Consider the following 23,082-nt stretch of genomic DNA (forward strand, 5'->3'; position numbering starts at 1 on the left):
TTATGTTCTTATGTTATTCTCTTGTTCATAATATATTGTTCATAATGTAAAAGGAAAATTCTGTTAATAAACATTTTGATAATTTACTCATTCTTTCCACTAATTATTAGTATTAGTGACTAATACAAAGGAAAAAAGTGGGCTTATTGTTAGTTCTATGTAATTTTGCAATGAGTTTACTGGTCCGGCCCGCTTGATCTCAAATTAAGCTGTATTCGGCCCGCAGACCAAAGGTAGTTTGACACCCCTGATTTAGAGTCTCCAATTAATGCATGTTTTGGGGATGTGGGAGGAAACCGGAGTACCCGGAGATAACCCACGCGGGTACGGGCATAACATGCAACAGTGATGAAAGTCCTCCGGATTTTCCCGGAATTCTGGATTTTTTAATTTTCATGAAAATTGCTGTATGGGGAAAAAGGACAATTTTTTACTGAATGGTTCACGTAATTCATTTGTCTTGAGATAAGCTGTCGTATTTTAAGCATATTTTTATGGCAAATGTGATTTTGTGCTATCCAGTGATAGGGCGATGGGTGGCAAAAAATCTGGGCTTCTACCTTGGGGAACTTCTGCCCAATTTTTTTTTTTTTTGGGTCAGGACTTACAAATTTTACTTTCAATTTTTGTCTGAATTTTGAATTCAGATATTGCCAGAATGGACCACAGGCATCCATGTTTTGAAAAATTTAAAGGGTGGGAGGGAGTTTTGGGCATGCAAGACAAAATTTTCCTGGGAGCCTTTTCGTAATCGAAATCTTTCATTGTAGAGACTTTCGTAAGTAGAGGTAGCACTGTATCAAGCATTAAAAAAATGCCACAGAGCTGTAATTTCAAAATTTAGTTTTGAACATCTTAATTTAAAATGGCACAACGGGTCAATTTTTTTCATTCCAAATAAAAGTCGATATGTATATTGGAGGTCCTAAGACAACCCCCTTCCCATTGACTCCCATTGCAACACATTTTTTTTTACTATACTGTAAACGTCTTATACATTTCCTGTGACTGCCACATTTACCTAAACTATTTTTTCCAAAAATGTTTTGTGTGTAATCACAATATACGAGTGGCATGGTGGAGCAGCTGGAAAGCGTTGGGGTCACCTGTGCCTGTGTGCAGTTTGCATGTTCTCCTCGTGCCTGCATGGGTTTTTCTTCAGGCACTCCGGTTTCCTCCCACATGCAACATTAATTGGACACTCGGTGTGATTGTGAGTGCGGCTGTTTGTCTCACTATGCCCTGCGATTGCCTGGCAACCAGTTCAGGGTGTACCCTGCCTCCTGCCCGTTGACAGCTGGGATAGGTTCCGGCACTCCCGTGACCCTTGTAAGGATAAGCAGCTACGTTCCTGGCTACGACGACAGATGATAAGGTTTATTCAGGGTCTGTTGGTAAATCCAATCTCAGATTCAGGAGCAATGTGGTTTTTGTCCTGGGCGTGGAACATTGGACTAGCTCCCCGCGCGAGTGCATGGGAGTTCACCCAACCAGTTTACAAGTGTTTTGTGGACTTCGAGAAGGCATTCTACTGTGTCCCTAGCAGAGTCTTGTGGGGGGCGCTTTCGGAGTATGGAGTACCGAATCCCCGAACACGGGCTGTTCAGTCCCTCTACCACCAATCACTGATTCTGTTAAACTTTTATGGACATGGACTGAATCTCTAGGTGGTACCGAGGAGTAGACAGGGTTCGGTTTGGTGACCTATGTGGTTCTGTTGGCTTCATCAAGCCGTGACCTCCAACTCTCACTGGAGCAATTCTCAGCCAAGTTTTTTTTCGTGATTTTCACCTTTTATGTCCAAGTCTTTTAGTCCATCTTCGTCATGTCTACATTTTCCAAGACACTGATACACTCATGAGCTTCTGCTTAACATCAACATTACTACTTTTACTGAGTCAAACTCTTCTTGAAGTGCTACTGAACTGCGTTCTGTTCCACAAGAACTCCAAGCCCCACTCCTGCATTGTGCAGTGTGTAGCCATCACAGAAGGCCAAGGAGGAAGCAAAAACGGAGCAACCATGGAGGTATTCGAGTTAGGCTAGTAGCTAAGCCACACAAGCTGGTTATTCCCTCCATCATCTTAGCCAATGGACAGTTTTGGCAAATTTTTTCTGACACCATGAAATCATCCATCACCAACAAACATGTTCATCATTCAAGAAATCTGAGATTTTAACAAAGGGACAAACCAACACTGTATGGAAAAGACGACAAGCAACAAGACACAAACTATAAGTGCAAAGCAACACAACCATGCTTGCCACCCAGGTCGAGACAACCAATATGAATTGGGCAGGTCCTCACGTGCCACAACATAGCAAAGTGTAGTGAGATTTTTTTATGTCTCTGGCTACGATGCCTGTTTCGCCAGCATTGTATGTGTTTTTTAGGTAGGACTATATGTGCAACAAGGTTTGGTTCAAGAGAGGACAAACTCCACCTTGACAAGCCAATAAAAGATCAAGTGTCATTTGATTTTGGATTGCCATTTCATGAATTTGTTAAATTTCAACCCGTGAAGCCCAAAGTATTGCCAGGGTAGTCTTTATGAAGCTAGAAAAATGATAATTTCAAGTTTTCTTTTGTAACATTAAAACCCCTCACCGAATTCAAGGAAATGTTGAGCATCATATTTCTCGACCATAATACTTTGGTACCTGTACTCCAAACCTAGAGCTCTGTGAGGACATTAATGCCCCAGGACTGATCATGTTCCTTAAACTGGGCTTGTCTACGACAACAGGAACTTGTAGTAAAGAAAATGTATGAATGGTCTGTTAAACCAATATGAGCACACCAACCTGACCAATCTGGAACGTGACTACTGTAGACACTGTTTCAACAAAACCAGTACTGTACACCCCCTCAAAAGGCAACATGCCCAACTGGTCCGTTGCTGACATGTAGGTAGGGGTAGTAGCATCAGAAAGAAAGGAGGAATTTGAGACAAGGATTGTGTACGGTACAGATATAAACTGCTAGTCAGCTTTTGGTACCTGGCTGCCCAGTAGAACAACTGGTGAAAGCGTTGGCCCCACAGTTCTAAATATTTTTCCCTTGAAATGAAATTTCATTTGGCTTGTTTATTCCATTTGAGTTGTTTAAATGGAACATTTTGTTGACATTGGGCTTCTCACCCATTTCTACTGTGAAAAAGACTTCATGTCGACTAGGCTAGAAACAGTTGGACATGTACATTCAAAATTTTAATGATGGTCGTGTTTCATTCACATGATACTTTATTTATGGTTCATCCTGAAATGTATCCCGAAAGGGAACAAAATACGAGGGCCGTTCATTAAAGATTTCCCTTGACCCATTTCCAATGAGCTGAGAGAATTGAATCTTGGCACAAATATTAGTCTTTCTCTACATAGGCTCTTGCAAGGGAGACAGACTTCTCCCATCGCTTTATGTAGTTTTGTAGACCTCTTCTGTAGAACTCAGCAGGTTGTGCCTGAAGCCATGCATTGACTTCAGAAATGAGGCTTTCATTGTTTTTGAAACGCTTTCCTTTTAAAAATGACTTCATGGATGGAAGTCCACACTTGAACTGACGATGCCAGTATTTGACGTCATATGATGGGGCATCCTCCCCATAAACGTCTTTCATCTCATCAAATGCCTCCGTCAAAGTGCGACCTTTCAAATACAGGAACCTGATGACTGCTCTGGACTCAACTTGCTCCATCACGCTACCTTACTTTACTTCAGCACCTGAAAATGAGAAATGAATTATGTATCAGAGCTGCAAATTACCATGTGACCTGATAGAGGTGTAAGGTAATGTCCGTGTACAATTTCAACTTCCTACCTTAACCAAAAGTAGGTCAGGGGAAATCTTTAATGAACGCCCCTCGTACATACCTAACTTTATCATTAGACTGTATGCCATTTATAGTCAGATGAGCTTGGATCTTTTGTTCTTTTGCTTTGATTTAACTCTGTGCATGTTTTTTCTTGTCCACGTGTGCAGTAAAGATGTGGAACGTTTAGGAGCTGAACTTTCTCTGCAAAGGATGAAGTCTTTGTCAGAAAGCCAGAAAGCTCTGGATCTCGAAAGGAAACTCTTCACCGAGGAACGTCTTCTCAAACAGGTCCCGGCTTCATAAGCTAATATTTCAACCATCAGTGTGCTGTGCCTTCTTGTGTGTCAGCCTTGGTCACCAAAACGTACAAGTGTATAGTATAGTCATGCAGACAAACGAAGAAGAAAAAACTTGTTGACTTGAACTGCTGTTCTGCCACTCGGTAAGATGGTGTAATTTTCGGCATTTTTTTAGACGATGACTAAAATATACCAGAGTAAAATTCCATCATGTCTGTTATTCCACCATATGCATTACAAATCTCCATTTCTTAAAGTGCCACTGACACCAAAATATACATTTTAAAATAGGTATTGTTATCAAAACTACATACAATATTAATCACTTTGATGATAATACGAGTCGGAAAAAGTGATCTGGGAGCGTTTTATGAAAGCGCAAAGTTGCGAAAGTATGACTCGACATCCCAGTAGCAGCCATATTGTCTGTGACGTCTCCCTGCAGGCATCACACAGGGGCAGTCGCCATGGACAACAAACTGTGCCGAATGCAATGGGAGATGAACGAGCAATTTTTAGATTTTTCTGGCGCCCCTTTTGAGACTGAAGCTGTTTTTGAGGAAGACAACATCTCAGAAGCGACTGAAGCGACCAGAGCCATTTTACCATATTGTTTCGAGTCATATTTAGATGATATGCAGATCACTTCTAACTAACAATAGACTCCTAGACAGACAGACGAGGAGGACGAGGAACCTGATGAAATATTCAAAATGACTGGCCCATAATTGCTTGATTTCCCAACCCTTTTACAAGTCTTGTGTATGTAGCGTACTCAGGAGGACCCATGCCAGGCGAAGTAAATACATCGGGAGTGCCCAGACACCGTTGGCCAGTGGGGGAGGAGAGCTCCTTTCTCCTACCCTCCCCTGGTGCGACTGCAGCCCACCTCCTTGTCGGCGTAAATGGTGGCCCACGCCAACGCTAACTGCGTCCCGCGCCATCGCTAATGGCGGTTCGCACGCATCGACACATTTAGCACCCATTACTTATGTACTTTATTCAGTTATGACGACGCGGATCTTTTACTATGTTCTGAGAGAAGGAGTACGTCGCCGGACACGGATTTGTAGAATGTTCCTATAAGGACGAGGATGGCTGTCGATGGAGGTTTTTATTAATACTGCTGTTTTTTTACAAGTACCCATGTACACGGATGCCACACTGCCTTTTTGACATCTTCGGAATATTCACTGGAAATAACATTTGCCTATTTGGAACATTGGATTCGACTATAGTGACTATACGTCGTTTGGTTAGTGAGCTCGTGTTACACTGCCATCTGTGTTTGTACTTGTGTTTTGTTATTGTTTTGTCTTGCACTGTATTGTGTGTGATTAAATTGCCTTAAACGCAATACAAGTGCTTTGTTATATTTTGCTGGTTTGACCAAGGGGATTTATTCTAAATTCACACGTAAGATGCTATAAACCGTGAGACATTTTAGTTCCCCCTCCCCGCAATTATTATTATTTTTTTTAATAGCCATATACACACACATACTTGTCATTTGGAACCCATAAAGCTCTTGTCCTTTGTACCTGTGCAATCCATTTTCACGACGAATCGGGTCTTTTGGAAACGTGTGAAGAGTGAATTCATCCCCCTGAGTGTTTGGGCAAAACCCAGAAAGACATCAAGGCGGCATTTTGGTTAACGCAGAAGAAACTGATAATTTCAAGAGGTAAAGACACTCGACCCTGCTGCTGTAGGTTTCTGCAAAAAACGTCACTTCCTGGTTCTTCAACTCAAAACAGTCAAGTGAATTTTCATGGCGGGAGATGAAAAAAATCGATATTTGCTGTGAACGAACAGATGATTCCATACCGGCTGATTTTTTTTTATTTAATTTTTTTGGGGTGGGGGTTAACAACATACTACATTTCATGTTTTAGGTGTCAGTGGCACTTTAAAGGGCTCTGAAACTGCTCGTCGATTCTGTTCAGTTGTCAGTGGCCTTTTCCATTTATTTGGTCATTTGTTAGCATTATGCTAAGGGATCTTCATCGAGCAACGTGCAATTCTGTTTATTTAATGCTTAGTTTGAAAATAAATGACAACTGGGAATGACATTAAATTGCTTAAAGCTTTTCTTTTTGATTATTCACCGTTTATTAAAGGGGAAATCCAGTGCTTTGCATGAACACTGTATCCAATAGGTCATGTAACATGTACCTTATTTTGATAATGTGATGTTAAATCGTTTCTCATTTAATAGTTTTGAGAAGATTTTTATCGACAATTATGAATTTGCCTTTTTCGCAAGTCATATGACCATTTATGCCCAGCACCGATTTTCATATTTATCCTCATCTGATGAAGAAATAGCAGTATCGGAAGCCTGGCTGTGACCTCCTGCGGCAGTGGAGGCCTTTCGCCGATTTTCGGTGGCGACAGAGGCTTTTAGCCTAGCTTCGGCGTCCATGGCTAACGGCCTCCACCGCCCGAAAGCTCAGCTTGCGGCCTGCCGCCGGAGCTTGCTCGTCAGACTCCGCGTCATACCTGTCGGAAGAACCATCCGAATATTCAACATTAATCACAGCCACAGGTTCAAATCTTTATGGAAGTATTCCTCCGTCTTCCCGATCAACCAACAGTGCTATTTCTTCATCAGATGAGGATAAATACAAGAAATCCGCGCTGGGCATAAATGGTGTCGCATGTAATTGAGCCTTTTTTGCACCACGGCACACGTCACATCCGCGCACGTAGGCCATGTGACTCAGGAAAATGGCAGCGTTCCTGAATTTGGTAAAAAAATCTTCTCAAAACACTATGAAATGAGAGAGGATTTAACATTACATTGTCAAAATAGGGTAGATATTAGATGACCGATTGGATACACAATGTCCATGCAAAGCACTGGATTTCCCTTAAAGTGGTGCTTCTTGTGAAGTGAGTTGAATTGAATTGACTGCTTCCATAAAACTCTCATAACTTAAGTTTGCGCTCTCATTCAAAGCAAAAATATGACCAAATGACCACTCATATCCTGAAAAAAATGTAAATTGTCACTCATTTCTCAAGGGACCACTAGATGTACATTTTATTTTATTAGCACTTCATTCTGTAAAAATTTACAGGACGAACATTTAAAAACGAAAGTGGCTAATGAGTGGTTTTTAAAAGTTGAAGGACTTCAGGTATTTTTTTGAAGGCATCCATGGCCTAGTGCAGGGGTGCTCAATGTGTCGATTATGATCGACTGAGGCAGTTTTGGTTGATCGCGTCAGCGCAGTGTTAGGAAAAAACCATCAGCTGTATTTTTCTGACCTTTAAATCACTGCCCATGTGCAAACAATGACAGTACAGAAAAACACTCTAGTCATCTAGTTCCCCCCAATTTTATGCCCTCGCTTAAGACATCTTATCAAACATGAGTATGGATGCTGGAGAAAAGAAGACAAAAACGTATCACTTTCATACGGAATGTGAGGTGGACTTTTTTTTTCACGATGTCATTTTGAAAGAGCGTTTGCCTCATCTGCCAGTGTCGTGAAATGTGTCGCGGCATTTTCGAACTGTTAATAGAAAATACGACACCGACATTCCGCCGTAAAGCAAGCGGAGAATGAGAAAAGTGAACGAACTAAAATCCCAATGAGACGCACAGCAGTCACTTTTCACACAACATACAAGACCGAAAGCCGCCACCGAAGCATCGTTCGGGTTCCTCACATCATCATTAATAACAAGAAGTCTTTCCAAGACAGAGATATGGTGAAAGATCTTTTAAAAATGCCAAGGCGGAAATATTATGTGCAGCTGTAAAGGAGTACAGTTACACGGTGCTGTGAAGCAATACCTGATGTGTGGGAGGACATCGGCAATTGTATTTCTCACTGCAGTTGGACGAATCCACTGACGTGAGGGACACAACCCAGATGTGCATTTTCATTCGTATGGTGTTAAGTGATCATCATCGTGAAGTCAGATAATTACAAAAAATGTTCATGGTTCACTATGTTGTCTTTTGCAATATTAGCTCATGCGGTTATGCAAGGCACACAAACATGCATTTACACATAAAGAATCCTCAATATACTTTAAAATTAATGTTTTGCATTTTTGTAGTGCAGCCCTATGGGGGGACAAACCAGTGCAATCTGTAAGCCGGTCCCAAGCCCGGATAAATACAGAGGGTTTCGTCAGGAAGGGCATCCGGCGTAAAAACTGTGCCAAACAAATATGAGCGTTCATCTAAAGAATCCCATACCGGATCAGTCATGGCCCGTGTTAACAACGCCCGCCCCCGGCACTGCTAACCTGCAGGCGTGGTTTGAAATTCAGCTACTGTCGAAGACAAAGAAGAGGAGGAAACCGGATCTATCGTCAGAAGAAAAAGAGGAATGCACAGAGCCTACAACTGAGTGTAGGGACTATGAATGTTGGGACTATGACAGGAAAGCCTCAGGAGTTGGTTGACATGATGATTAGGAGAAAGGTTGATATTCTGTGCATCCAAGAGAGCAGTTGGAAAGGTAGTAAGGCTAGAAGTTTAGGAGCAGGGTTTAAATTATTCTACCACTGAGTAGATGGGAAGAGAAATGGAGTAGGGGTTATTTTAAAGGAAGAGCTGGCTCAGAATGTCTTGGAGGTGAATCGAGTATCAGATCGAGTGATAAGACTAAAATTTGAAATTGAGTGTGTTATGTATAATGTGGTTAGCGGCTATCCCCAACAGGTATGATGTGACCTAGAGTTGAAAGAGAAATTCTAGAAGGAACTAGATGAAGTAGTTCTGAGCATCCCAGACGGCGAGAGTGTTGTGATTGGTGCAGATTGTTATGGACATATTGGTAAAGGAAACAGGGGTGATGAACAAGTGATGGGTAAGTGCAGCATCCAGGAAAGGAACTTTGAGGGACAGATGGTGGTGGACTTTGCAAAAAGGATGGACATGGCTGTAGTGAACACTTATTTCCAGAAGAGGGAAGAACATATAGTGACCTGCAAGAGCGGAGGTAGAAGCACGCAGGTGGATTATATTATGTGCAGACTATGTAATCTAAAGGAGATTACTGACTGTAAAGTAGTGGTAGGGGAGAATTTAGCTCAACAGCATTGGATGGTGGTGTGTAGGATAACTCTGGTGGTGGGTAGGAAGATTAAGAAGACAAAGGTAGAGCAGAGAACCATGTGGTGGAAGCTGAGAAAGGAAGAATGTTGTGCGGCCTTTCGGAAAGAGGTAAGACAGGCTCTCGATGGACAGAAGAAGCTCCCGGAAGACTGGACAACGACAGCCAAGGTAATCAGAGAGACAGGCAGGAGAGTACTTGGTGTGTCTTCTGGTAGGAAAGGGGAGAAGGAAACCGAGTGGTGGAACGCCAAAATACAGGAAGTCATACAAGTAAAGAGATTAGCGAAGAAGTGGGACACTTAGAGGACTGAGGAGAGGCGGAAGGAGTACATCGAGATGCGATGAAGGGCAAAGGTAGAGGTGGCAAAGGCTAAACAAGAGGCATATGAAGACTCGGCAGGTTGGCCAGACAGAGGGATAAAGATGGGAAGGATGTGCAGCAGGTAAGGGTGATTAAGGATAGAGATGGAAATGTGTTGATTGGTGCCAGTAGTGTGCTAAATAGATGGAAAGAATACTTTGAGATGTTGATGAATGAATGAATGAGAGAGAAGGAAGAGTTGAAGAGGCAAGTGTGAAGGACCAGGAAGTGGCAATGATTATTAAGGGGGAAGTCAGAAAGGCAGTACAAAGGATGAAAAATGGAAAGGCAGTTGGTCCTGATGACATACCGGTGGAGGTATGGAAGCAATTTGGAGAGCAGGGAGCATGCAGAGGAACAATTAGAAAGATGGAGACATGCACTGGAAAGGAGAGGAATGAGGATTAGCCGAAGTAAAACAGAATGTGCGTGAATGAGAAAGGTGGAGGGGAAAGAGTGAGACTACAAGGAGAACAGATAGCGAGGGTGGAGGGCTTCAAATATTTAGGGTCAACAATCCAGAGAAATGGTGAGTGTGGTAAGGAAGTGAAGAAACGGGTCCAAGCAGGTTGGAACAGCTGGCGGAAGGTGTCTGGTGTTCGATGTTACAGAAGAGTCTCTACTAGGATAAAGGGCAAAGTTTACAAAAGAATGGTGAGGCCGGCCATGATGTACGGATTAGAGACGGTGGCACTGAAGAAACAACAGGAAGCAGACTGGAGGGAGTAGAAATGAAGATGTTGAGGTTCTCGCTCGGAGTGAGCAGGTTGGATAGGATTAGAAATGAGCTCATTAGAGGGACAGCCAAAGTTGGATGTTTTGGAGACGATATTCGAGAGAGCAGACTTCGATGGTTTGGACATGTTCAGAGGCGAGAGAGTGAGTATATTGGTGGAAGGGTGCTGAGGATGGAGCTGCCAGGCAAAAGAGCGAGAGGAAGACCAAAGAAAAGGTTTATGGCTGTGGTGAGGGAAGAGATGAGGGCAGTTGGGGTTATAGAGAGGAAGATGCAGAAGATAGGCTAAGATAGAAAAAGATGACACGCTGTGGCAACCCTTAACGGGACAAGCCGAAAGGAAAAGAAGAGGTAATGGGTCGATCTTTGCCGTTGATCATTCCATTTCATTATTGGTCGTTCTCAAAAAAAAAAAAAAAAAAAAGAGAGAGAGAGACGTCAGCCACCCCCCGTCAATTGCGAGAGGCTGGCTGCTTAAAAAGTAGATCTTGTGGTAAAAAACTGTCTGGGCACACCTGGCCTAGTGGATCCTAAGGTGGGTGGGTAGGGAAATCCACAGATGTGGTGTATTGGCGCTGAAGCCCCACCCATTGTCCGGCGCTTGGTTCTGGGATTCTGGAGAAAGTTTTTCTCTGCAGAGCTCAAGTTCAAGTAATTTTATTGTCAGATGTGATATACGTATATAACATACAGCATAACTGAAATGGCATTCCTCTCAGACTACGGTGCTGTAATCAATAACAAAGGTAAACAGTTAAAAAAACTAATAAATGAACTGCTCTGTCTAAAATATACATTGTGTTACACTGTAAACGTTATAAACAATATGGTCAATTCGAATAAGTTAAAAGAGGAATTGCAATTGTCATATATACATACTGTATTTTCTGGACTATAACTGGCTAGTACAAATCGCACCAACCACAAGTGCATAATAAAGAAGGGAAAAAACGTCACACTAGGGTATACAGCGCCATGAAAAGGTATTTGGCCCCCTCTGGAGTTCTGTTTATTATTTCCATACTCAACCCAAGAAATACAAAATGCAGTTTTCTACTAATTTTTTTAAGGAACAAAAAAATCCAAACCTTTCAGACCCTGTGTTAAAAAGTAATTGCAACCTCGTTTTAAATTACAGTCACTGTGACTAACCAGAAATTTGGGATAGCTGAATTCCATTTCACAAGCGACACCCAAACCATGACAACCATGCATGTTGAATCAAGAAATCACTCAAATAGAATCTGTTAGAGAGTGTGAAGTTGGCCAAAAGATCTCAAGAATTAATGCATCATACCACAATCCAAAGAAATTCAAAAACATGTGATTTTAAAAAAGCGATTGAAATCCATCAGTCATTTGCAAGGCTTTGGGGTTCCTGCGATCTACTGTCAGAGCCATTATCCACAAATGGAGAAAACTGGGAACAGTAGAAAACCTTCCCAGGAGTAGAGTATCAGCTAAAATTTCTCCAAGAATGCAATGACGACTCATCCAGGAGGTTACAGAAGACCTTTGAACATCTAAAGACCTGCAGGCCTCGGTGGCTTCAGTTAACAGCCTCAACAGCTCCTGAGGTAGCCTGTGCTTTCTCAGAAACTGCAGGAAGTGCATCCTTTGCTGGGCCTTCTTGAAGATGGAGTTGATAATGACCTTCCACATCATGTCCTGAGAGCCTATTTCCCAGGAAGTTGAAGGTCTCTACGGTTGACACAGGGCAGTTGGACAGTGGCAGCTGTATTGAAGGATGGCTCCTAAAAGTGACACTGACACCTAAAACATAAAATTTAGTATCTTTTTAACCAAAATGCGACTTTGAATGTTGGGACTATGACAGGAAAAGCTCAGGAGTTAGTTGACATGATGATGAGGAGAAAGGTTGATGATGTATTGTGCATCCAAGAGAGCAAGTGGAAAGGGAGTAAGGCTAGAAGCTTGGGACCAGGGTTTAAATTATTTTATCATGAAGTTGATGGGAAGAGAAATGGAGTAGTGGTTATTTTAAAAGAAGAGCTGACTAAGAATGTCTTGGCGGAGAAAAGAGTATCAGATCGAGTGATGAGCCTGAAATTTAAAATTGAGGGTATTGTGTGATTAGCGGCTATGCCCCACAAGTAGGATGTGACCTTGAGTTGAAAGAGACATTTTGGAAGGAACTAGATGAAGTAGTCTCGAGCATCCCAGAGAAAGAGCGTTGTGATTGGTGCAGATTTCAATGGACATGTTGGTGAAGGAAATGGGGGCGATGAAGAAGTGATGGGTAAGTACGGGATTCAGCAAAGGAACTTTGAGGGTCAGATGGTGGTGGACTTTGCAAAAAGGATGGAATTGGCATTGGTGAACATGTATTTCCAGAAGAGACAGGAACATAGAGTGACCAACAAGAGCGGAGGTAGGAGCACGCAGGTGGACTATATTTTGTGCAGACGATGTAATCTAAACAAGGTTACTGATTGTAAGGTTGTGGTGGGAGAGCGTGTAGCTTGACAGCATAGGATGTCATTGTGTAGGATGACTCTGGTAGCAGGTAAGAAGATTAAGAAGACAAAGGTAGAGCAGAGAATCAAGTGGTGTAAGTTGAGGAAGGAAGAATGTCGTGTGACCTTTCAGAAAGAGATGAGACAGGCTCTAGAAGGACAGGAAGAGCTCCTGGAAGCCTGGAATACAACTGCCAAGGTCCTCAGAGAGGCAGGCAGGAGAGTACTTGGGGTGCCTTCTGGTAGGAAAGGGGAGAAGGAGACTTGGTGGTGGAACCCCAAAATACAGGAAGTCACCCAAGGAGCGAAGAAGTGGGACATGGAGAGGACTGAGGAGAGGCGGAAGGAATACATTGAGATGCGACGTAGGGCAAAGGGTGAGGTGGTGAAGGCTAAACAAGAGGCATATGACGACATGTACACCAGGTTGGATATGAAAGAGGGAGAAAAGGATCTCTACAGGTTGGCCACACAGAGGGATAGAGATGCGAAGGATGTGCAGCAAGTAAAGGTGATCAAGGAGAGCGATGAAAATATGTTGACTGGTGCCAGTAGTGTGCCAAGTAGAGTACTTTGAGAAGTTAATGAATGAAGCGAATTGGAGAGAAGGTAGAGTTGAAGAGGCAAGCGTGAATGACCAGGAAGTGGCAATGATTAGTAAGGGTGAAGTTAGAAAGGCACTGAACAGAATTAAAAATTGAAAGGCAGTTGGTCCTGATGACATAGACATGGAGGTATGGAAGCTATTTGGAGAGGTGGCTGTGGAGTTTTTGACCAACTTATTCAATAGAATATTAGCAGGAGAGAAGATCCCAGAAGAATGGCGGAAAAGTGTGCTATTCCACATTTTTAAGAACAAAGCCGATGTTCAGAGCTGTGGAAACTATAGAGGAATAAAGATTGATGAGCCACACAATGACGGTATGGGAAAGAGTAGTGGAGGCTAGACTCAGGACAGAAGTATCTACAAGAAACAGTATGGTTTCATGGCTAGAAAGAGTACCACAATGTATTATTTGCCTTGAGGATGCTCGTGGAAATGTACAGAGGACCGAAGGAGCTACATTGTGTCTTTGTAGACCTAGAGAAAGCCTATGACAAAGTACCAAGAGAGGAACTGTGCTACTGCATGCACAAGTCTGGTGTGGCGGAGAAATATGTTAGAATAGTACAGAACATGTATGAGGGCAGCAGAACAGCGTTGAGGTGTGCCGTTGGAGTGTCAGAAGAATTTAAGGTGGAGGTGAGACTGCATCAGAGATCCGTGCTGAGTCCCTTCCTGTTTACGGTAGTAAAAGATAAGCTGACAGATGAGGTGAGACTGGAATCCCCTTGGGCAATGATGTTTGCAGATGATATTGTGATCTACAATGAAAATAGAGAGCAGATGGAGGAACAATTAGAAGGGTGGAGGCACACACTGGAAAGGAGAGGAATGAAGATTAGCCAAAGTAAAACAAAACATTTGTGCACGAATGTGAGGGGTGAAGGAGGAGAGATACCGAGGGTGGATGACTTCAAATTCTTGGGGTCAACAATACAGAGCAATGGACAGTGTGGTAACGAAGTGAAGAAACTGGTCTCAGCTGGGTAGAATAGTTGGCAGAAGGTGTCTGGTGTTCTATATGACAGAGTCTGCGCTAGGATGAAGGGCGAAGTTTTTAAAACAGTGGTGAGGCTGGCCATGATATACGGGTTAGAGACGGTGGCACTAAAGAAACAACAGGAAGCAGAAATGGAGGTAGCAGAAATGAAGATGCTGAGGTTCTTTCTTGGAGTGAACAGGTTGGATAAGATTAGAAATGAGCTCATTAGAGGAACAGCCAAACATGTTCAGAGGCGAGAGAGTGAGTATATAGGTAGAAGGGTGCTAAGGATGGAGCTGCCAGGCAAAAGAACGGGAGGAAGACCAAAGAAAAGGTGGATGGATGTTGTGAGGGTGGACATGAGGACAATGGGTGTTCGAGAGGAGGATGCATGTGGTAGGCTTAGATGGAAAAAGATGACACGCTCTGGCGACCTGTAAAGGGACAAGCTAAAAGGAAAAGATGTTTTTAACCAAAAACAATCATACGGCATTTTTCAAAGCAAGTCAGAATGTTGCAGTATATCGTTTTTTTTTCATCTCCTGCCAGGGAAAGTCTCTCGGATTTTCCATAGATGGGTACTTTCTCTTTTGAGCACAGATCTGTTTCCTGTTGAATTGCTAAACAAAGCTCTATAGCAAAGCATTTCTTCAATGCAGTGAAGCACTTTAATCACTGCACAGCATTTACAATTATTCCAAAACACGGCCTGTCACATTAGCTCCTGAGACAGTTCCATACAGTGGTCATTGAATCAGTACTCTGTACCTCAATCGCTGTCTGGTTTGGGGCTGACACAAAAAAGGACAAACTCTGACTGCAAAGGACAATCAAAACCGCTGAATGGATTGTCGGCACCACCCTGCCCGCCCTTGAGTACTTGCACGCCACGCGAACTAGGACTAGAGCGGGCCGGATCCTTTCAGACCCTCGACATCCTGGCCACCAGCTCTTCCAGCTCCTTCCTTTAGGCAGGCACTACCAATCAATTCAGATCAAAACTAGCAGGCATTCAGTTTTTTCCCCTCTTGCAATTAGGTCATTAAATTCTTAATCAGCGAACCTACTCGTTTCTTTCTTGCGCCGTTGTTGGTACATATCCTCATATCCTTCTGGTGGTCCAGTCAGTATTAGTAATATATATTGTAGACTATCTCACAATTTGTCACTTTAAACTGCTTCCTTTGCACAATTGTCGTTCCATTGGTCTATCACGGTGAATCGCCAACGTTGTAAGTGCACTCTGTATAAGCTTAACATAATGTGGGGTGTTGAGGCACTCTTAACTCCTGTAAATGTTTGAAGACTGCATATTGCACAATTGTGACTCTTATGAGGAATAGTTCCTATTAATTCAATGTCTGTTGTTCTTTGTTCTCGATACTTTGTTTGTTCTTCTCAGTACTCAACATGGATGCCGTACCAGGGTGACACCGACTGCCGGAGACAAATTCCTTGTGTGTTTTTACATACTTGGCCATTAAATCTGATTCTGATTTGTGTGGTTGAAAATTACATCTTTTTACATCTTAAGCAGTTGGCTGAAGTCAAGCTTCTTCTTTCACAACAGCACTTAATGAACCTTTTTGCTAATATTCTACAGTTTTTTTTATCCAGAATTCTAATCTGAAATCTGTTATGAAGGAAACATTTTTATTTTTCGATTATCAGCAAAAAAAATTTGCATGTTGCTGGATTCGCCGGAAAAAGACGGAAACGAAGCGTAAACAGCCGAGCGGGGATGCAACGTCAGAACCGTTGACAACATGAGCGAGCATTGGAATACATTGTAAGAACGTTGAGGAATTTTGCAATATTCAAAGCGACGAACACTATTCTGAAGGTTCACACGAAGATGAAGAATACGAGCTTTATAAAGGCCTTAAAGGTTATCAATTTGAGCCATTAGACAGCAAACACGTTCGAATGAAGGTGAAATAGCTGACCATGAAGAAAATGCCAAGCATACAGGGAGCAGGATATGCCTTGTGTTGGAAACAAATCTGGTAAATATTTGTGAAGTTCTTATTAGGTTTCGTTAGTCATAAAACTGATAAATAGCAAAGGCTTCGATATCCTGAATATACAGTGAAGAAAATAAGTACTTGAACAACCAGCTATATTGCAAGTTCTCCCACTTAGAAATCATGGATGGGTCTGAAATTTTCATCGTAGGTGCATGCCCACTGTCTTCTTGTTTTCCTTTCGGCTTATCCCGTTAGGGGTTTCCACAGTGTGTCATCTTAGATGAACGCATATTTGTTTGGCACAGTTTTACGCCGGATGCCTTTCCTGACGGAACCCTTCTGCATTTAGCTGTGGAGAGAAGCTTACAGCACCTGGTATTCCCAGGCGCTCTCCCATCCAAGTACTAACCAGGGCCAAACCCGCTTAGTTTCCGAGATCTGACGAGATCGGGCGTTCTCAGGGTACCATGGCTGTCCACTGTGAGAGAGATAATCTAAAAAGAAAAATCCAGAAATCACAATGTATTATTTTTTTTAATGATTTGTGATACAGCTGCAAATACGTATTTGAAGACCTGTCTATCAGCGAGAATTCTGACCCCAAAGACCTGTTAGTCCGCCTTTAAAAGTCCCCCTCCACTCCATGTATTATCCTGAATGAAATGCACCTGTGTGAGGTCATTAGCTGCATAAAGACACCTGTCCACTCCATACAATCAGAAAGGCTCAAACTTGTAACATGGCCAAGACAAAAGAGCTGTCCAAAGAAACCAGAGACAGAATTGTACAACTCCACACGGCTATGAAGGGCTACGGAGAAATTGCCTAGCAGCTTGGTGAAAAAAGGTCCACTGTTTGAGCAATCAATAGAAAGTGGAAGAAGCTAAACATGACGGTAAATCTCAATCGGAGTGGAGCTCCATGCAAGATATCACCTTTTGGGGTCTCAATGATCCGGCGAAAGGTGAGGAATCAGCCCAGGATTTGGTCAATGACCTGAAAAGAGCTGGGACCACCATTTCCAAAGTGACTGTTGGTAATACACGAAGACGTCATGGTTTGAAATCATGCATGGCATGGAAGGTTCCCTTTCTTAAACCAGCACTTGTCAAGTCCCGTCTTGAGTTTGCCAATGACCATTTGGATGATACAGAGGGGTCATGGGAGAAAGTTTTGTGGCCAGATGAGACCAAAATTGAACTTTTGGGACATAATTCCACTAGCCGTGTTTGGTGGAGGAGGAATGAGTTCCATCCCAAGAACATCATCCCTTCGGTGAAGCATGGTGGCGCTACAGGGTTCGCACACGGCCCTAAAAGTCCCTAAAAACCCCTACATTTTCAAAAGTGCATTTCGGGGCTCCAAAAAGTCCTTAAAAATCCGCGAAAACTGGTCAAGCCCCTAAAAAGGCCTTAAATTAAAAAAAAAAAAAAAAAATCAAAGGGAGGACCTCTACCGCCAAAATTCTCCCTAAAAAAAATAATTAATCTTTTATTTTTAAAAAATAGCGATCCGTCTAGCCTCCAAAACAGCCTGATATTGTCAACGGAAGTCACCATGTTGAACACTCGTCGCAATCTTGTCGATATTCCATTGTTTGTTTCCGTGAGTAGGCATTTCACTTCGTCTTCGTTACGACGTAGTGTAGTTCTTTCATCGATCCAACTTGTATTATGGGGAAGTGCATTTTTCAATATGCCTGGGTTGAAAGTAAGGAGTTTGGGAGTTGGGTTCGTCGAGATCCAAAAGATCGCCACATGTTTTACTGCCATCTGTGCAAGGAGAGTTATCAGCTTGAAAAGATTGGCGTCAAAGCGCTGGAGTCGCACCGGAAAAACAGGAGACACGCTGATTTGGCGAAGACTCTCTCATCTTCCGTTGGTATGAATCTGTTTCTAAAATATCAAGATAGTAAAGCATCAACTTCAGGCAGTGGTACTAGCAGTGCATGCGCACCTACAGTTGTCCAGTCATCGACTTCAACCAGCCGGAAGTCAGGCTTTATGAACGTAGTTCAATACACGAAGACGGACTCGTTAAAGGCAGAGATCGTGTGGACTTTAAAAGTGACCTGCACAGGCATGAGCATTTCACGGAAACGATTGTTCCGTTACCATGTCGTTACCCAGCCTGAGAAAACACGGAACCGAAAGTCCGTTTCCCAGATCTCTGGGCTTACTTTTAATAAAATTCGCCCATGTGTGGAATGTAAAACCAGTTCTCAACGAAATACAACAATCTGTATAAAACGAACCTACATGAACCCCTTTATTTTTAATGATTAAAACGCCCCGCTTTGTCAGTGTGGTTTACAAACAGCACCGGTTTCCGCTTCTGCGCTACCATGCGCAACGTCGAGTTATTCATATCCGGGTCTCTCAAACGCTAGTCAAACGTGTCGGTTGCTAAGCGTAAAAGACAAAATGCTCATGCCTGCTAAGGCTTTATTTTGAAGTACATGTAAAAACCGGTTCCCATGAGCATTATCAATGGGAACCGAAAAATCGTTTCCCACCGTTTCCCAGGACAAAAATCAACGGAACCGAAAGATCGGTTACCATATTTGCCGAAATCCTCATACCTGCTGCAGCCATTACAGTTACAAATCTTGTGAAAATAATTCAAAAGTGTTTGCAGTCATGTTCCCAGACAGTGACATTGCTAAAAACTACCACTGTGGGGAAAGGAAGACTTCGTACCTGGCTACATTTGGCATCGCTGCCCACTTTTCATCTCTACTGCCTCAAAGCCAAAAAAGCCAGAATAGAGACTGACATATCTACGCTTATTGATAAGGCTGACAGGCTGTGTGAGGAGGCAGAAGAAAAGAGGAATCTGAGGTTTATCACTGAGGCCAATGCACCCAGAGGCAGAGCAAAGGACAAGAGAGCCACTTTGGCACCTCTGCAGCAACAAATAGAGGAGGCACTAGGTAGGCTCAAGGATCTAGACTCGTAGGGGTGCTGAGACAGACATCAGTAGAAGACATTTTTGTATATAGTTGCAATTGTAGTTAGAATCTGTTTTTCTGTAGACTGTTATGTGAAGACATTGACAATGGTCATATCAATGAGAACTACCACAAGCGGCGACAGGTGATCACTGTCAGAGGTACTGAGGTACTGGAACATTTGATGAACCAAGAACAGTTGATGGCACCATTGGGTGAGTCTTTTTTTCCTTACTGTTGATTTCCCACGATGGCCCTAAATTTTTCGTGTCGGCCCGAAATTTTTTCTGTGTCAGCCCTAAATTTTTCGTGTCAACCCCTAAGAATGCCCCTAAAAAGCCCTTAATTTTTTTTGGTCAGACTGAGTATGAACCCTGTGGTAGCACCATGCTTTGGGGGTGTTTTTCTGCACATGGGACAGGACGACTGAACTGTATTAAGGAGAGGATGATCGCAGCTATGTATTGTGAGATTTTGGGGAACAATCTCTTTCCCTGAGTTAGAGCATAGAAGATGGGTCGTGGCTGGGTCTTTCAACATGACAATGGCCCGAAGCACACAGCCAGGAAAACCAAGGAGTGGCTCCGTAAGAAGCATATCAAGGTTCTGGCGTGGCCTAGCCAGTCTCCAGACCTAAGCCCAATAAAAAATCTTTGGAGGGAGCTGAAACTCCGTGTTTCTCACCGACAGACCAGAAACCTGTCTGATCTAGAGAAGATCTGTGTGGAGGAATGGGCCAAAATTCCTCCTGTAGTGTGTGGAAACATTTTCAACAATTTCAGGAAACGTTTGACCTCTAATTGCAAACAAAGGCTACTGTACCAAATATTAACATTGGCTTTCGCAGGTGTTCAAATACTTATTTGCATCTGTATCACAGAAATAAATCGCTAAAAAAAAAATCATACATTGTGATTTCTGGATTTTTCTTTTTCGATTATCTCTTTCACAGTGGACAAGCAGCTATGATGAAAATGTCAGACCCCTGCATGATTTCTAAGAGGGAGAACTTGCAATATAGCAGTGTGTTCAAATAATTTCTTTACTATATATACGAAGTTTTCGGTCCTATTTTAAAATTATGCAAGCACCGTTTAGTAAATAGATACGCAACCATCCGGCCGTTCGTTGCAGTACGATGTTTAGTTGTAGTGACGTCAGAGGTCAACCACACGCATTTTTCAGACACTGGAAAGTAGGTCAAAGTTCGCAGATTTTAAGCCATAAACAATTATGTTTGGTAAAAACCTTGAAAAAGTTATGCATTTTATGGTACAGTTCAATACATATTTTTGTCTAGATAAGATAATTTGTATTAGAAATTAGACATTCTCTACACTTTAAAAACTGTTTACTGGATTACTGTTGTGTACTTTATTTTGGAGTACACTAGTTCCTTCTCAGGTGTCTCCAGTTGGCTCAAAATGCTGGTGCTTCCTGGAGTTTATAGCTGGGAACACATTACCAAAATTCTGGGCTCCCTTTACTGGCTTCCTCTTCATTTTGGAGTCATTTTTTTTTATTACATTTGTTTTCTCAGACCTGTAACGTCTCATTGAAATGGCTCTTTTTGTTACCTGTTTTAATGGCCCCTGTTTGAACTCATCAGGAAAAAAAAATCACATATCCACAATCTCAAACAACACTTCAAATGCCTCTATTGTAAACATCAAAAAGCTGTCAAAGGACACCTGAAACAAAATGGTAGACCTGCACCAGGGTGGGAAGACTGGATCTGTAATGAGTAACCATCTTGGTGTGAAGAATTTGACTGTTCGAAGCAATTATCCAAAAATGGAAGACATCCAAGACCACTGATAATCTCACTTAATCTGGGGCTCCATCCAGGATCTAACCCCTTTGGGATCAAAATGATCTAAAAAAACATTGAGCAAATATCCCAGTACCATTCAGGGGACGTAGTGAATGACCTGCAAGGAGCCTGGACCAAAGAAACAAAAGTTCCCATTAGTAATACACTACGCCGCCAGGGACCACCTGCTTAAGATAGTCCACATTCAGGCCCGTCTGAATTTCAAGAGCAATGATTGAAGAGCATTTGAATGATTCAGATGAGGAGTGAGGGAATTTCACATGTTCAGAAGAGGCTAGAATAAAACTTTTTGGCAAAAAGCTGTTTTTGGAGGAGAAAGAATGATTAGTTGCATCCAAAGAAAACCATACCTCCTGTAAAGCATGAGGGTGGAAACATCATGCTTTTGGAGCTGTTTTTCTGCAAAGGGACCAGGAAGACTCATTTCAAAGAAAATATTCAATGGGGTGCATATTTCTTGAGATTTTGAGTGAAAACCTTCCATTAGCAAGGACAGTGAAGATGAAACAATAGCTGGGTCTTTCAGCATGACAGTGATACCAAACACACTGGCTGTGCAACAAATGTGTGGCTTTGTAAGCAGCATTTCAAGATCCTGGAGTGGCTAATCAGTCTCTAGTTCCTATCTTTCTATTTCTTCTTTCTCACTTACCTAATATTCTGGTGTTAAATTCAGAAGTAACTGCTCTTGGGTTTTTTTTTTTTTTTTTTTAATACTATGCTGAATTCTTCCTCGTTATTTTTTTTTTATTAGTATTTGACAAATCCTGTTGCTTTCAGTTTACCTAGATGGGGAAAAAGTCAATGTATTTGTCAGTGAAATGATTCAGATTTTTAAAAAAGTTTCAAAGGCATCTCCAAATGAAACATCCTTTACTTCAGAACAAGAGTGCAAAGTATGTTGTTCGCCTTCGTGCACACGCAGAGGAAGAGGCAATCTTCTTCTTCTTTTCCTTTCGGCTTGTCCCGTTAGGGGTCGCCACAGCGTGTCATCTTTTGCCATCTTAGCCTATCTCCTGCATCTTCCTCTCTAACCCCAACTGCCCTCATGTCTTCCCTCACCACATCCATAAACCTTCTCTTTGGTCTTCCTCTCGCTCTTTTGCCTGGCAGCTCCATCCTCAGCATCCTTCTACCAATATACTCACTCTCTCGCCTCTGAACATGTCCAAACCATCGAAGTCTGCTCTCTCGAATCTTGTCTCCAAAACATCCAGCTTTGGCCGTCCCTCGAATGAGCTCATTTCTAATCCTATCCAACCTGGTCACTCCGAGCGAGAACCTCAACATCTTCATTTCTGCCACCTCCATTTCAGCTTCCTGTTGTTTCTTCAGTGCCACCGTCTCTAATCCGTACATCATGGCCGGCCTCACCACTGTTTTGTAAACTTTGCCCTTCATCCTAGCAGACACTCTTCTGTCACATAACACACCAGACACCTTTCGCCAGCTGTTCCAACCTGCTTGGACCCGTTTCTTCACTTCCTGACCACACTCTCCATTGCTCTGTATTGTTGACCCCAAGTATTTGAAGTCGTCCACCCTCGCTATCTCTTCTCCCTGTAGCCTCACTCTTCCCCCTCTACTTTTCTCATTCACGCACATATATATAAGAGACAATATTGATGATAAAAAACAGAAAGATAGACGAGCAAGCCCTTAAAGCTAGTTATCACATGACTGAACTTGTAGGCAAATTCAAGAAGTCACACACTGTGGCAGAGACATTAATATTTCCCTTCCCGTGTGTAAAGCCACTCTAAATGAGATGCTTGGACCTTAAAATGGCTAAATAAAATAGCCAAAGTCCAGCTTTCATTTAACACAATTTCCAGAAGTATTGGTGACTTGTCTGCAGAAATTGAAAGTTTAGTTTTGGAAAAGATGCATATCAGTAGTAAGTTTGCATTGCAACTTGAACTTAGTGGACATCCTGGCCAATCTGCAGTTTTTGGATAGGTATGCAATAAGAGAACTTT

The 23,082-nt window shown here is 42.5% G+C and overlaps 1 protein-coding gene and 1 pseudogene across 1 annotated transcript in view; one reads left to right on the forward strand and one right to left on the reverse strand.

Moving 5' to 3' along the window:
* Nucleotides 1-23,082, forward strand: part of spdl1 (spindle apparatus coiled-coil protein 1) — a 140,359-nt gene that overhangs the window by 98,351 nt on the left and 18,926 nt on the right. The window contains exon 10 of the mRNA XM_061834071.1: nucleotides 3,981-4,101. Within this exon, the coding sequence (XP_061690055.1) occupies nucleotides 3,981-4,101 (121 nt within the window). The remainder of the gene's footprint in view (nucleotides 1-3,980; nucleotides 4,102-23,082) is intronic.
* LOC133509291 (5S ribosomal RNA) lies at nucleotides 16,680-16,798 on the reverse strand (annotated as a pseudogene).

Source organism: Syngnathoides biaculeatus, chromosome 11 (assembly GCF_019802595.1).
Source record: "Syngnathoides biaculeatus isolate LvHL_M chromosome 11, ASM1980259v1, whole genome shotgun sequence".
In the NCBI taxonomy this organism is placed as follows: domain Eukaryota; kingdom Metazoa; phylum Chordata; class Actinopteri; order Syngnathiformes; family Syngnathidae; genus Syngnathoides; species Syngnathoides biaculeatus.